The sequence below is a fragment of the Enoplosus armatus genome, chromosome 13 (genome assembly GCF_043641665.1).
Source record: "Enoplosus armatus isolate fEnoArm2 chromosome 13, fEnoArm2.hap1, whole genome shotgun sequence".
Lineage (NCBI taxonomy): Eukaryota > Metazoa > Chordata > Actinopteri > Centrarchiformes > Enoplosidae > Enoplosus > Enoplosus armatus.
The window spans coordinates 1,098,003-1,110,626 of NC_092192.1; the positions used below are offsets into that span (position 1 = coordinate 1,098,003).

The 12,624-nt window shown below is 45.1% G+C and overlaps 1 protein-coding gene across 1 annotated transcript; it reads left to right on the forward strand.

Moving 5' to 3' along the window:
* The first annotated feature begins 1,066 nt into the window (after window positions 1-1,066).
* On the forward strand, window positions 1,067-12,181 carry siah2l (seven in absentia homolog 2 (Drosophila)-like). The gene is made up of 3 exons (XM_070917870.1): window positions 1,067-1,547; window positions 11,339-11,518; window positions 11,802-12,181. Exons 1-3 carry the CDS (start codon window positions 1,113-1,115, stop codon window positions 12,171-12,173), a joined length of 987 nt encoding a protein of 328 aa, XP_070773971.1. The 5' UTR covers window positions 1,067-1,112; the 3' UTR covers window positions 12,174-12,181.
* Window positions 12,182-12,624: the final 443 nt, after the last annotated feature.

Below are 12,624 nucleotides of genomic sequence, written 5' to 3' on the forward strand. Positions count from 1 at the left end.
AGAAGCAGGATACATACATATACAGTGTTATTGTGTGTATATATATATATATATATATATATATATATATATATGACCCCTCCCCCAGGGATCAATGAAGTATTTCTGATTCTGAGGATGTGATGACACCTGAACCTCCACTGAGGGGCGCCAGAGATGCATCAGCTTTATTTTTGTGTGCAGTTTTAAAGGTTTTCAACTAACAACACAACACAACCAGTCCAGCAGGGGAACACATGAACAGCAGCTACAGTAGCAGCTGTAACAGAGATGTAATGTTTTTTAAGTTTATATGTAGTTGTATTATTAGTGGTAGAGGTTTCAGATCCTACACTTAAAAAAAAGTAGTACTTCCACCATGTAAAAATACTCCATTACAAGTAAAAGTTATAGTTTCTGAATGGTGCGTGATTACAGAAGTATCATCGGAAAACTCATCAGCATGTTACTGTAGGTATATATTATCTTATTATTGATTAATCAACGTATAAGCAGCATTTTAATGTTGTAGCTTTAATCTATAATCATGCGTCGTGTTATACATTGATTGTATGTGTTCTAAACACATTTTAGTCTGCAGAGTAACAAAGTAAAGTAAGTAAAGTACAATTTTGCACCACTGGAAGTAGCAGTGTTAGTAATAGTGGTAGTACTGGTAATGGTGTACTACACTATGTTTATGTTTTAATATATGTAGGCTTATATTTCTTATATTTTGTATTTTATTTTTAGTAAACTGAATGTACATATGGGCTTATGGATGAAACCAAATCTAAATATAAAACTGAATGAATTCAGAATATTTTCAGAAATATCGGATTCATAATGAAATACTGTTGTTTTCGTCTCGTGCAGTTTGAACTGAACCTTGTATATTTTAACTTTTAACTTTCTTTCACTTTTGTTACATAATGACACGACTCCATTTTCTGATTGGCTGAGCGCCCTGTCAATCTATGATGCAGCGTCCAATCACAGCGGGCGGCAGGCGATACAAACTGGCAGCCGCCATGTTGAGTCTCCGGGGGCCTGGAGCGACGTCCGGTAGTAAACAGTAGATGACGTTACCGCCCGCTCGGCTGTTCACAGGAAACGGACCGCAGCTGGAAGCCATGAGCCGTCCGTCCTCGACCGGAGCCGGAGGTGGAGGACTCGGGGCCGGGAAAGCAGGCGGAGGAAAGCACGGGGGATCGGGAGGCGCCGCTGCCGCCGCCGCAGCCGCAGCAGCAGCAGCCGCAGTCGCAGCAGCGGCAGCAGCCGGCGTGGGCTCCGTGGCCGGGTCGGGGTCTGCAGCCCCTAACTCCGCCGTGTCCCTGACCTCGGCCGGCCTGCCCGGGCAGTCCCCGGAGCTCACGGCGCTGTTCGAGTGTCCGGTATGCTTCGACTACGTCCTGCCGCCCATCCTGCAGTGCCAGGCGGGTCACCTGGTCTGCAACCCGTGCCGCCAGAAACTGAGCTGCTGTCCGACCTGCCGAGGCCCGCTCACCCCGAGCATCCGGAACCTGGCCATGGAGAAGGTGGCCTCCACACTGCCGTTCCCCTGCAAGGTAACCCGCACACAGACACAGACAGACGAGCCACCTGATGTCCTCGGTCCACTTTTCACACAACTTCCTCATTCCGCACCATGCTAGCTGACAGGTGTGTGCGCGTGTCATGTGACGTCACAAACAAACCGAGGGTTTGGATCTGTGTGTGTCTGCACCGTGCTGCGTTCAATGACTTTTAACCGCTGCTCTCTTCTCCTGATCTCACTCACGCAGATAAAGCTGGAACATGGTTCCCATGGTTCTTATGGTTCTCATGGTACTCATGGTACTCATGGTTCTCATGGTACTCATGGTTCTTATGGTTCTAATGGTTCTAATGGATCTCATGGTTCTAATGGATCTCATGGTACTCATGGTTCTTATGGTTCTAATGGATCTCATGGTTCTTATGGTACTCATGGTACTCATGGTTCTCATGGATCTCTGATTCTCATGGATCTCATGGTTCTTATGGTACTCATGGTTCTCATGGTTCTCATGGATCTCATGGTTCTCATGGATCTCTGATTCTCATGGATCTCTGGTTCTCATGGTTCTCATGGTTCTCATGGATCTCTGGTTCTCATGGTTCTCATGGTCACATGGAAGCATGTGTGGGTGTTGAAGTGCTTTTTCTTCTCCTGTCTGAAAGCCGCCTCCCTCTCAGAGCTTGTGTACAGCTGAAGGAGCTTCTGCATCAAACATCCACTGATTATTAGACCAGTTCACAGCTCTGGGATCAGCTGCTCATCTCACTGTTGTAATCGTCATGGTGACTGGTCACAGTGGGTTTGTGTTTTATTATGCGTTTATAACAATATGATGTCAGAACACAAGTTGTCTGAGTGTGTTAATACAATATTATAAATTAATACACTGCCCAGTTTTCATCACATGGAGTTATTATTGTGTAACAAGCTTGTTTAATTATTCCAAATTAGTTTTTTAATTCACGTTGATAAATCAGATTCCAGACCAACAAAGTCAAATCAAGTTTGTGAAGAATGTAAATAATGTTAATAACTCAATAACCTGCATCATCGCACTGATAAACACCAGAGATCTAGAAGCATCAAGCTAATGCTGCGGCAGCTGGGTGGAGGTGATGGTGTCATGGTGTCATGGTTTGACTCGTATTGACTGTAGACGTCAAACTGCAAACATCACATCAGGAATATCAGGATCACAAGAGGCTCCTAGAACTGGGTTCAGCTATCACATGTGGCTGTAGTGTTCAGCTGTCCACGTACTTTTGTCCATGTAGTGTCTCTGTCATCAGAGACAGACGCATTAAAGTTGAATTGAGCCTCTGAGGTCGACTGAAAGCTGAGGAGGAGGAGGAGGAGGAGGAGGAGCAGAGTGCTGTAAACTGATGTCTGGGCTCTATGAAAGTTTGCACTTCCAACATATTTGATATCATCCCGTCAATCTGCTGCAGTGATACTTCACTTTATACTTTCCAGAGCCTTTCTGACAAGTTCTTTTTTTAATGTCCCCCGTCTTTACAGAGATAAGTGTCCTTTTAAACTGTAGAAAACTTATCTATGTCGTTTGTTGAAAAGAAAACTTACTTAAACTTATAGTTGAGAAACCATGTTTACTTATTTTCAGAGACTTGCAGAGATCTTCATGTTCTGATGTGCTTTCATTATTGATCAATCTATTAGACTAATTTCTTGGTTAATTTATTAATCGTTTTGTCAACAAAATGTTTACATATTTTAACTGCTTATTTTGTCCGACCAACGGACAGAAACCCAAAAATATTCAATTTAATATCGGAAGAGAAAGAAAACGAGCAAATATTCAGATTTGAGGCTAGAAGCAAATAAATGTGTGTGTGTGTATATGTATATGTATATATGTATATGTGTGTGTGTATATATATATATATATATATATATATATATATGTGTATATGTATATATTGCAGATTAATCTTCTGTCAACTCGTCAACTAAAAGACACTCTTCTCAGGTGTGCTGCAGGCTCAGGTGTGTAATCAACACCAACTGCTCTCGTCAGGGCGCCTTTTGACAAACGTGAGAGTCTCATCACACTCACTGTGTGTGTGTGTGTGTGTGTGTGTGTGTGTGTGTGTGGCTGGTATCATAGACTGTATAACAGAAGTGGGCGTAGCCGCGGTGACGTCCCCCTGCTGGTTTGTGGACGACTGTTTTAAAGCCTTGAGTTTGGGTTTGGGGTTAAAGAGACCATATTCGGACGAGAGGGCGGAGCTATGTGGACACTATGCAAGCCTACCTGCACCTGCAGCCTGACTGCACCTGGTGGGTTAGTTTCTCCTGGTAAAGAAGCTAACCCAACAAACGACATAGATAAGTTGCAGCAGTAAACATGAGTACCTGGTTATACTGAGGTCAGTCAGGCAGATGCTGCAGATGTTCTGGCAGACAGAGAGCTGCCCTCTGCTGGGCTCAGTGTCGGATTAAAGGTTTTTTTATGGCTTCCTGATCCTCCGGCTCTGCTTTCAGATGTATTTGATCTATTTTTGTCCTCCCTGAGCGTAACGGGCCAAACATAGCTGATGACATCACAGCTGGAAACAGTGACATCATGCTGTGATGACCGATGTCACTGAAAGGACGTTATGAAGCCTGCAGTTTGGATTTACTGCTTCGTCTTCATTTCACTAATGTTATGTTCATTTTTTTTAACAAAATACAACAATCAAACGAATCAAATGCAGAGCAGGAAGACGTCATCAGATTAACTCCCCAGTGACGGGGTTATTAATAACCCTCCCTGTTGAACCAGCGACCGTCAGCTGGACAGGTTTTACATTTAAAAGCTCAGTCTGGACGTGGACAGAAAACATGTTGTAGAAAGAAAGAAGGAAAAGATCACAGGAGCCGGGAATTCTGGGACAAGAAATGTAAAAAAAGGAAGCAGCTGCTTCTCTCAGCAGCTGTCAACACACACACACACACACACACACACACACACACACACACACTCATTTACATACAGGTACAACGTGATATAAACACACACACTGCAGAGATGAAAGGAAGGAGAAGAGAGAGATCAGTGTGTGTGTGTGTGTGTGTGTGTGTGTGTGTGTGTGTGTGTGTGTGTGTGTGGACAGATGCTGGGTGGAGGAGGAGGAGGAGGAGGAGGATCGCACTCGGCTGAGCAATACTCCCTTTCTATTCTCTCTCTCAGCTTTCTTTCTCCCCGCCCCCACTGTGTGTGTGTGTGTGTGTGTGTGTGTGTGTGTGTGTCTTGCAGAGAGCGAGAGTGTGTGTGTGTGTGTGTGTGTGTGTGTGCTGCAGCGTCTCGGTGACGGTGCTGTGCGTTCGATTGGAGGCTGAATGTTTTTCTGCCGCTCAGTCAGAGAGAAGAAGAGTGAGGTCGAGAGACATTTACAGAAAGCGTAGAGAGAGAGAGTGTTTGACCTCGGTGTGTGTGTGTGTTTGTGTGTGTGTGTGTGTGTGTGTTGCTGTTATTCACCGCTGGTCGGACGGACGGACAAACGCCTCTCAGCTGAGTGTGTGTTTGTGTGTGTGTGTGTGTATCGGCATTTGTGTTTTGGCTCTGTGTGTGTGTGTGTGTGTGTTTTTAGAGCTTCGTTTTTTCACCACAGAAGAAGAAAAGAGTTTGTTGTTGTTTTTTTCTTCTTCTGCTGCAGCAGGAGAGGGAGAGCGGGCGAGCGAGCTTCAGCTGCATTACTGCTGCGTCTGTTTAGATTCACCAACAGAGGCTGGTACGTGTGTGTGTGTGTGTGTGTGTGTCTATTGGTTATTTGATATTTTGGTATCTTGACTGCAGACAAACAATTGATTATCATAACTGTTGATGGATTTTTCAGATCGTAAACGCCTGGTGTATCGTCAGCAGGGCTGTAACTAACGGTTATCCTCGTCATTGATTAATCTGCTAATTATTTATTTGAGTAATTGTTTAAAGTGGTGAGAGATGTCCATCACAGTTTCAGAGGAAACAGCTGTTTCTTCTTGATAAATGACTGATGATGATTAATTGATCATTAATCAAAACTGCTGCTGGTTACTTTTCTGTAGACAAACAGTGATTTGAGTAATCGTTTAGTTTCAGTTAACAACGTTGTGGCTTTGAGTCCCACACACACCGTCCTGCTGCTCCAAATACTCACTACAGCACCACGTGTGGATTCATCCGCCGCTTAAGATAGTCCCTAATAGATGCACTATTTCCTCCTGTTAGTTTGATAAAAACAACAGGGAGCCGCTGTTATTAGATTACGGCGCCTTTCTAAATATGAAACCATGTATTTGTGAGGTGTTTTTAAAGAGTGGATCTGAAGACGGGATTTGTTGACATGAAGAAAATATAGAATAACACCAGACTGACCCGATAATGAAATGTGGGTTTGTAGAGAAACATTTTTATTTTTTAAATTAAGGTATTTTTTAAAAAGTGCAGTTTTAGTTTCAGCACAGAAAGTGAAAAATGTCTTTCTGATTGAGGGAGTTTAACAAACTAAACATGTGAACTAGTCTTCCATGTTGTCCATGTCGAGGAGCCCGCTGACAGTTTGTACAACGACGTGGTGATGAGGCTGATCAGACCGATTAACTCCAGGACCAGGATCAAAACCAGACTTGATCCCAGATATATCAGAGTGAACTCACATGTGGACACCATGAACAGCCTGTCGGAGTGCTGACAGAGGGTTTATTCCAGAGGTGAATCATCTGATTTCATTTGTTCTGCAGAAACTGAACCTGGTCAGACATGTCGTCGTTTTAATCTCTCTGCTATATGATCCCCACGAGGCGCTGCAGCCTGTCTGAACAGCTGCTGACCGGCTGCCGTCTGTCTGGTCATGTACGGAGAGCACAGAGGGACAAATAACTTCTCCTAAAGTCTAACTTTAGTGAAGTGAAGCAGCATAATCCTTTAAATCAGTGTAGTTGTAAATCCTTTACTGACTTTCAGGGACGTTGAAAATGTCACTTTCAGCTTTGGGAAATTGGGGCGGCCATTTTTCGAATATATTATAGACCAAATGATGAATTGACTAATTGAGAAAATAATCATCAGATTAATCAATTAAAGAAACTGTTGGTCTCAGCCTACTCTGAAGTTTATCTGGAGCTGTTGTCATAGAAACAAGTCCTTTAGCCTTAACCTGCAGAGCGTTGAATCCTGAGCAAGATGAAACACAAACGTTTCTTTCATCAGAGCCGCCTGCAGAGATTCAGGCTCCGTTTTTGGATAACTTCAGTAACCATGGCAACGCAGGTTTTGGTCTTTTTTTAAAGCCCTGATCCAGGAGCCTTATTGGTCCTGATCCAGGAGCCTTATTGGTCCTGCTGGAGCGTCCATCTCAGTCACAGACTTGTTTATAAAATGTGTTACATGTTAAACATGTAAAACTAAAACCAGCTCGTAGGTCGCTAACAAGATTTCCTTCCATCCGAAGTGGGAATTTAGTCCTCATAAAGTAAATCATTCAATTTTAGGGTGAAGACTTGGTTTAAGGTTGGTGTTAGGGTCCGTCTCCAGGAAATGAATGTAAGTCAATGTCCTCTGCAGTGATGGAAACACGACTGTGTGTGTGTGTGTGTGTTTAATTCCACCTTGTGCTGGCTGTGGTTTCTGTACTGACTAAAACTTTGGAAGTAATTAAGGTGTGTGTGTGTGTGTGTGTGTGTGTGTGTGTGTGTGTGTGTGTGTGTGTGTGTGTGTGTGTGTGTGTGTGTGTGTGTGTGTGTGTGTGTGTGTGTGTGTGTGTGTGTGTGTGTGTGTGTCAGCTGTGTGTGTGTGTGTGTGTTCGATGCTGTGTCCGGCCTCCTGCCTGCCTCTCCTCAGGGAGCTGGCTCAGTGGCGCTGCCTGCTGGGCTGGCATCGCCACCACGGAGTCGGTTCAACTAGCGTCACAGGGCTAACCGCTAACACCGGACAGCAGCAGCAGCAGCAGCAGGGGTCAGAGGTCAGGCGCAGAGCCGGTCGACCTGTCGGCCGCACCAAACCGCTGCCGGGCAGCCAGGTGAGTCCTGGAGGAAACGGAGAGACTAATAAGAATAGCTAAACCATCGGGATGTTTTATTCACACAGTAAACGCTGCTGCCTCTAGGGGGCGCTAGCAAGACTTCAGACTGTCGTGTATTAACTTCATCTGATGAAATGAACCTCATTTCATTATTGATCTAAAACACACTGACTGATTTTCTCCCAATGAAAAACCCTGAACCGCTCTGAATCTAAGCACCTCTAAACCATTTACCAACCTGTCTCACCACACACACACACACACACACACACACACACACACACACACACACACACACACACACACTCTCTCTCTCTCAGTGCTTTCAGCCTGATTAGTATTGATCGAGGGGGTGCAGGCTGAGGCTCTGCAGTGTTTTTCTTGCCGTGTCGGTCTTTCAGCTCAGGTGGATCTGGTGGATCAGTTGTGAACAGGTGTGAAGGAGGAAGTGGTTCAGGTTTATGTTTCATGCTGGTTTAAGGTGTTCTGGATTTGTTACCCGTCAGTCGTGCTCCTGAAAGCTGCAGCTGTTCCTCCTCTGGGTCACAGCTGTTTTTAATGCAAGAGGATGAAGTGGATCTGATAATGTGATTGTACTCTAACCTGTGTGTGTGTGTGTGTGTGTGTGTGTGTGTGTGTGTGGGTTGTGAAGGTGCAGCTATTGAACCGGACTTTATCTTGAGCTTTAAACTAACCGTTAGATGACAAACCGGCCAGCTGATGCACTGACTGATGTTACCTCAGATATCTCAGCATCAGTGTGACTGTAAATACATTGATTGATTGATTGATTGACGTGACAGCTGATCAGCAACAGTAAATGTCAGATATGTTTGAGGTCAGGTCATAGTGTGTCTCTGTTCTCTGTGTGTTTGGGACAAGTTGACGAATGCTCTGACTTGTTGTTGTCTGAACTATTGATATGAAATCCCTAAAAATGGATCAACATGCTGAAATCAGTTCTCTAACAGCTTCATGAGTCTCATGTTTTAATATCATCTTTCATCATCTGTGATGATGAAAAGAGTGCGTCCATAGTTCAGTTATAAAATCCTCTCTCCTGATTGGCTGCTGACCGTCAGCTGAATAGCAGTGGAGGAGGTCGTAGCAGCGCCTGGTTCAAAAGAAGTTCATTTTACTCCACTAACATTCAGAAAGGAGCAGCTCTGCTGTTTATCAGTCAACGTTTATTTCCTGCGTTTCTAGGGCTGAACAACACGGGAAGCCATCTTGGATTAATGTGTAAACAACAACATGAATGCAGCATTTATTTGACTTTTTAAGATGAAGTTCTGCTGCTGTTGTTGGTGTGAAGGTGACATTTTCTTTCCTGTGGCTCATAGTTAATTAAATACAGATAAAACATGTAAATATGAACCATGACTTCAATCTTGACTAATTTTCCCTTAAATTTCCTCTCAAGAAGCTTTAAAGTCAAACGGCCAAAGTTCGGAGTCACTTTATGAAGCAGCTGTCCGGAAGAGTTTAAAAGCCAGAAAACAAGCAGCAGTTTGGTCTGAGCGAGTCCAGGTTGTTTTCCAGCCTGCTGCCCTTTTCAGGAAGCTGCTGCTGATGAATATTGAATGAGACGAGCGGCGAACCTCCTGCTGTGTCACCTTCCTCTACTGTCATCACATGCTAATAGATTATTCTGATCATTGTTGATGGATTACATCTTATTTTCTCAGACATTATCTTCATCTGGTCTGAACAGTCTGGTCTCAGTCCTCTCAGCATCATGTTGCTGTTTCTCTCCTGTTGACTGATTCTGGGTCAGTGTGTCTGTAAATAAGAAATGTGTCACCAGGCCTGCGTAAACAAAACCAGGACAGAATGATATATTCATGAATAAATGGAAGCATCCATCGTCCGTCATCCTCCCTCCTGTTCCCGCCTCCTCCTCCCGACGTGGATCCACTCTTCAGGCAGCAGTCCAGTCTGTCGCCGCCCCCCTTCTGATGCAGCTGAATCCTCTTTATTTAGTGTTCGACATCCACAGAGTTTGATCTGCGAATCATCGTAACTCTGCAGATCAAAGGATGATTTGATTCAGTCCGTCTATTTTGATAATCGATTCATCGTTCAAGTGATTTTTCACTGCTTTTCTTTGTCTCGTAAATTAAGAGGTCACCTCGGACTGAAGGAAACTAACAGACATTTTTTATTTGATTTGATTTGATTTCATCCAGAAAACAATCGGTATGTTAATCAATAATGACAACAATTGTTAGTTATTTATACAGTTAGAGATACCGAAGCACTTGTCATAGTTAGTCCTATAACCCTGATGATGTCATTGTGATGTCATCATGAATTAATCGAGACAATAACTGCAGATTGATCGATAATAAAACATATATGTAAGTTGCAGCCCTGAAATGAATGTACAGTTTTAAGGATAAAGTACAATTTATTTTATTTATTCTCTGATCAGAGTCTCCTGAGGTCGAACGGACCAATCAGCAGGCGTCTTCTCTCTGGCTGTATGAAATCTTCTGCAGGCAGCATCAAAGAGAATCGGAGGTTTCTGTTTGAATTCGTCTTCTTGAATCTCTCTCTCTCCTCATGTTTATGGATGCTCTCTCTGCGGCGTTCAAACAGCATCAGTAACGCCGCCGCATGCCTCCCTCCAGCTCCTCCTCGTTGTTTTCATACCTCATTTACCTCCTCATCAGCCCCCCCCCCCCCGTACACCGCCCTGGTCTGTCTATAGGTGCTGTGTTGTTCGGGGGGGGGGGCCTCATCGTGACCTTCAGCATCTGAGAACATCTGAGGAGAAAGCTGCAGCCATTACATTATACTCTGCTCCTGCATGACCAGAACAGATGCACTCTGTTTATTTATATCACAGCTTCATCGGGAGCTAATGAACACAGCAGCTCAATGTACAGAAGACACGATGCGTTTGATTTAATCTATCTGAATATTACGCTCAATTTATAGAAAAACAAATATCAGAGAAACACAGCCTAAACAAACATCTTTGCTTTAAGGTTCTCAAAATGGAGGGCCGGCCATTTGTCAAACACAGGTGTGACTAATATTATTATTGTTATTATTATTATTAATGGCTCTATGTTCAGGAAGCGTGCAGACTGGAGGAACTCATTTCAGGGTTGACGGTTTTACAGACTGCATCCTCAAGTTATTACAGATGTTGACTGATAAAATTCAGGTCGTCCTGTTGTCACATTGTTAGCCATGCTAGCATCATGGCTCTATAATGCTAATGTCAGTCAGTCCTCCACTTTGTTCCAGACTGAAACGTCTCATCAGCTGCTGGATGGACTGTGATGAGATGTGGTTCAGACCGTCATGGTCCCCTCAGGATGAACTGTAATAACTCTGGTGATCCTCTGACTCTTCATGTAGCGCCACCATCAGGTCAACATGTTCATGTGTCCAATACTTTGGTTTATGACCAAATACCTGCAGAACTGATGACATTTGTGTTTACTGCTAATTAGCTAATGTTAGCATGCTAACACGCTACACTAAGATGGTGAACATCAGCATGTCTGCGTCTGTTGACTGTTGATGATGGAAAGCGTCAAAGTGTCGCTCCTCATTGTTCATCCAGCTTCTCGTCTCTTCTGCTGCATTTTAATTTGTGGATCTTTTGATGTTTTATAACACTGTTTTTGTACGTTTAACACACAGTACTCTGTTTATTATGCAGCTGCAAAGAATACATTGTGGCTTGGTTCATTTGAAATGTGACGATCTTTGATTGATCAAAGTTACACATGTAGCGGGAGGTTTTTCAGTGAATGCGTCTTTAACCGTCAGGCCCGTCTCTCCGTCCTCCCCGCAGTACTCGTCGGCCGGCTGCCTGCTGACTCTTCACCACAGCGAGAAGCCCGACCACGAGGAGGTGTGTGAGTTCAGGCCGTACACCTGTCCGTGTCCCGGAGCTACCTGCAAGTGGCACGGCTCGCTGGAGGCCGTCATGCCTCACCTGATGCACGCACACAAGTCCATCACCACGCTGCAGGTCAGCAGCAACACTTTAACTTTACAACACCACGCTGCAGGTCACGGTAAACATGTTAGCATGTTAGCATTTAGCTAGTACAGCCTCACAGAGCTCCAACTCTTGTTTTACTGTTTTTATATAATTGATGCATTTTGTTAATAAAGATTACTGATCAGCAATAAGGGATTGTTGGAGGTGCTGGAGCTGAGATTCAATCTATAATAACCAGCCGAGTGATCTGGTGGAAATCATTATCATAGAGGTGGTGGAGCTAAAGGCCATAATGTCTTTGTCTCTGCAGGGGGAGGACATCGTCTTCCTGGCGACGGACATCAACCTGCCAGGCGCCGTGGACTGGGTGATGATGCAGTCGTGTTTCAGCCACCACTTCATGCTGGTCCTGGAGAAGCAGGAGAAGTACGAAGGCCACCAGCAGTTCTTCGCGGTCGTGCTGCTCATCGGCACCCGAAAGCAGGCCGAGAACTTCGCCTACCGCCTGGAGCTCAACGGCAACCGACGGCGGCTCACCTGGGAGGCCACGCCGCGCTCCATCCACGACGGGGTGGCGGCCGCCATCATGAACAGCGACTGCCTGGTGTTCGACACCTCCGTGGCCCATCTGTTCGCCGACAACGGCAACCTGGGCATCAACGTCACCATCTCCATGTGCTGAGGGAGCGGAGCGGCGTTAACGGCAGCCACTCAGGAGACATCACTACAGAGACACAGGACATGTTGAATCCACCTTCTGTGGTCACAGGGACTCCTGTGGTGTCGGTGATGCAGCTGGAAACAGAACATTTGAAGCAGCTGAGAGACGACTTCTCAAACAGCTCAGCAGCCACAGAGGGCCGGGCCCCGCCCTGTGTGACGCCTGTTTGGTATTTGATGAATGACGGGACAGAACGGGTCCCTCTGTCCCTCCATTGGGGCTCCAGAGGAAAATTGGACGGGAAGAGCATCAGGCCTCCGTCCGGGCCTGCTGCTTAGACCGCCGCCCGTCCAGGCCGGGACATCTGGTCTGAACCGAGACCGAGCTTTAGGATTCTGATCAGAGGAAACAAAGGAAGTCTTTACCACAGCAGCCCCACCAGCCCCCGTCAGCTTCATCAGACTTCTGCCCC

Excerpts from the sequence above, each read along its gene's own strand:
- siah2l (XM_070917870.1), top strand. The coding sequence starts at position 1,113 with ATGAGCCGTCCGTCCTCGACCGGAGCCGGAGGTGGAGGACTCGGGGCC. Across the intron at positions 1,548-11,338 it reads CACTGCCGTTCCCCTGCAAG|TACTCGTCGGCCGGCTGCCT; the intron begins GTAACCCGCACA and ends TCCTCCCCGCAG. Across the intron at positions 11,519-11,801 it reads AGTCCATCACCACGCTGCAG|GGGGAGGACATCGTCTTCCT; the intron begins GTCAGCAGCAAC and ends TTGTCTCTGCAG.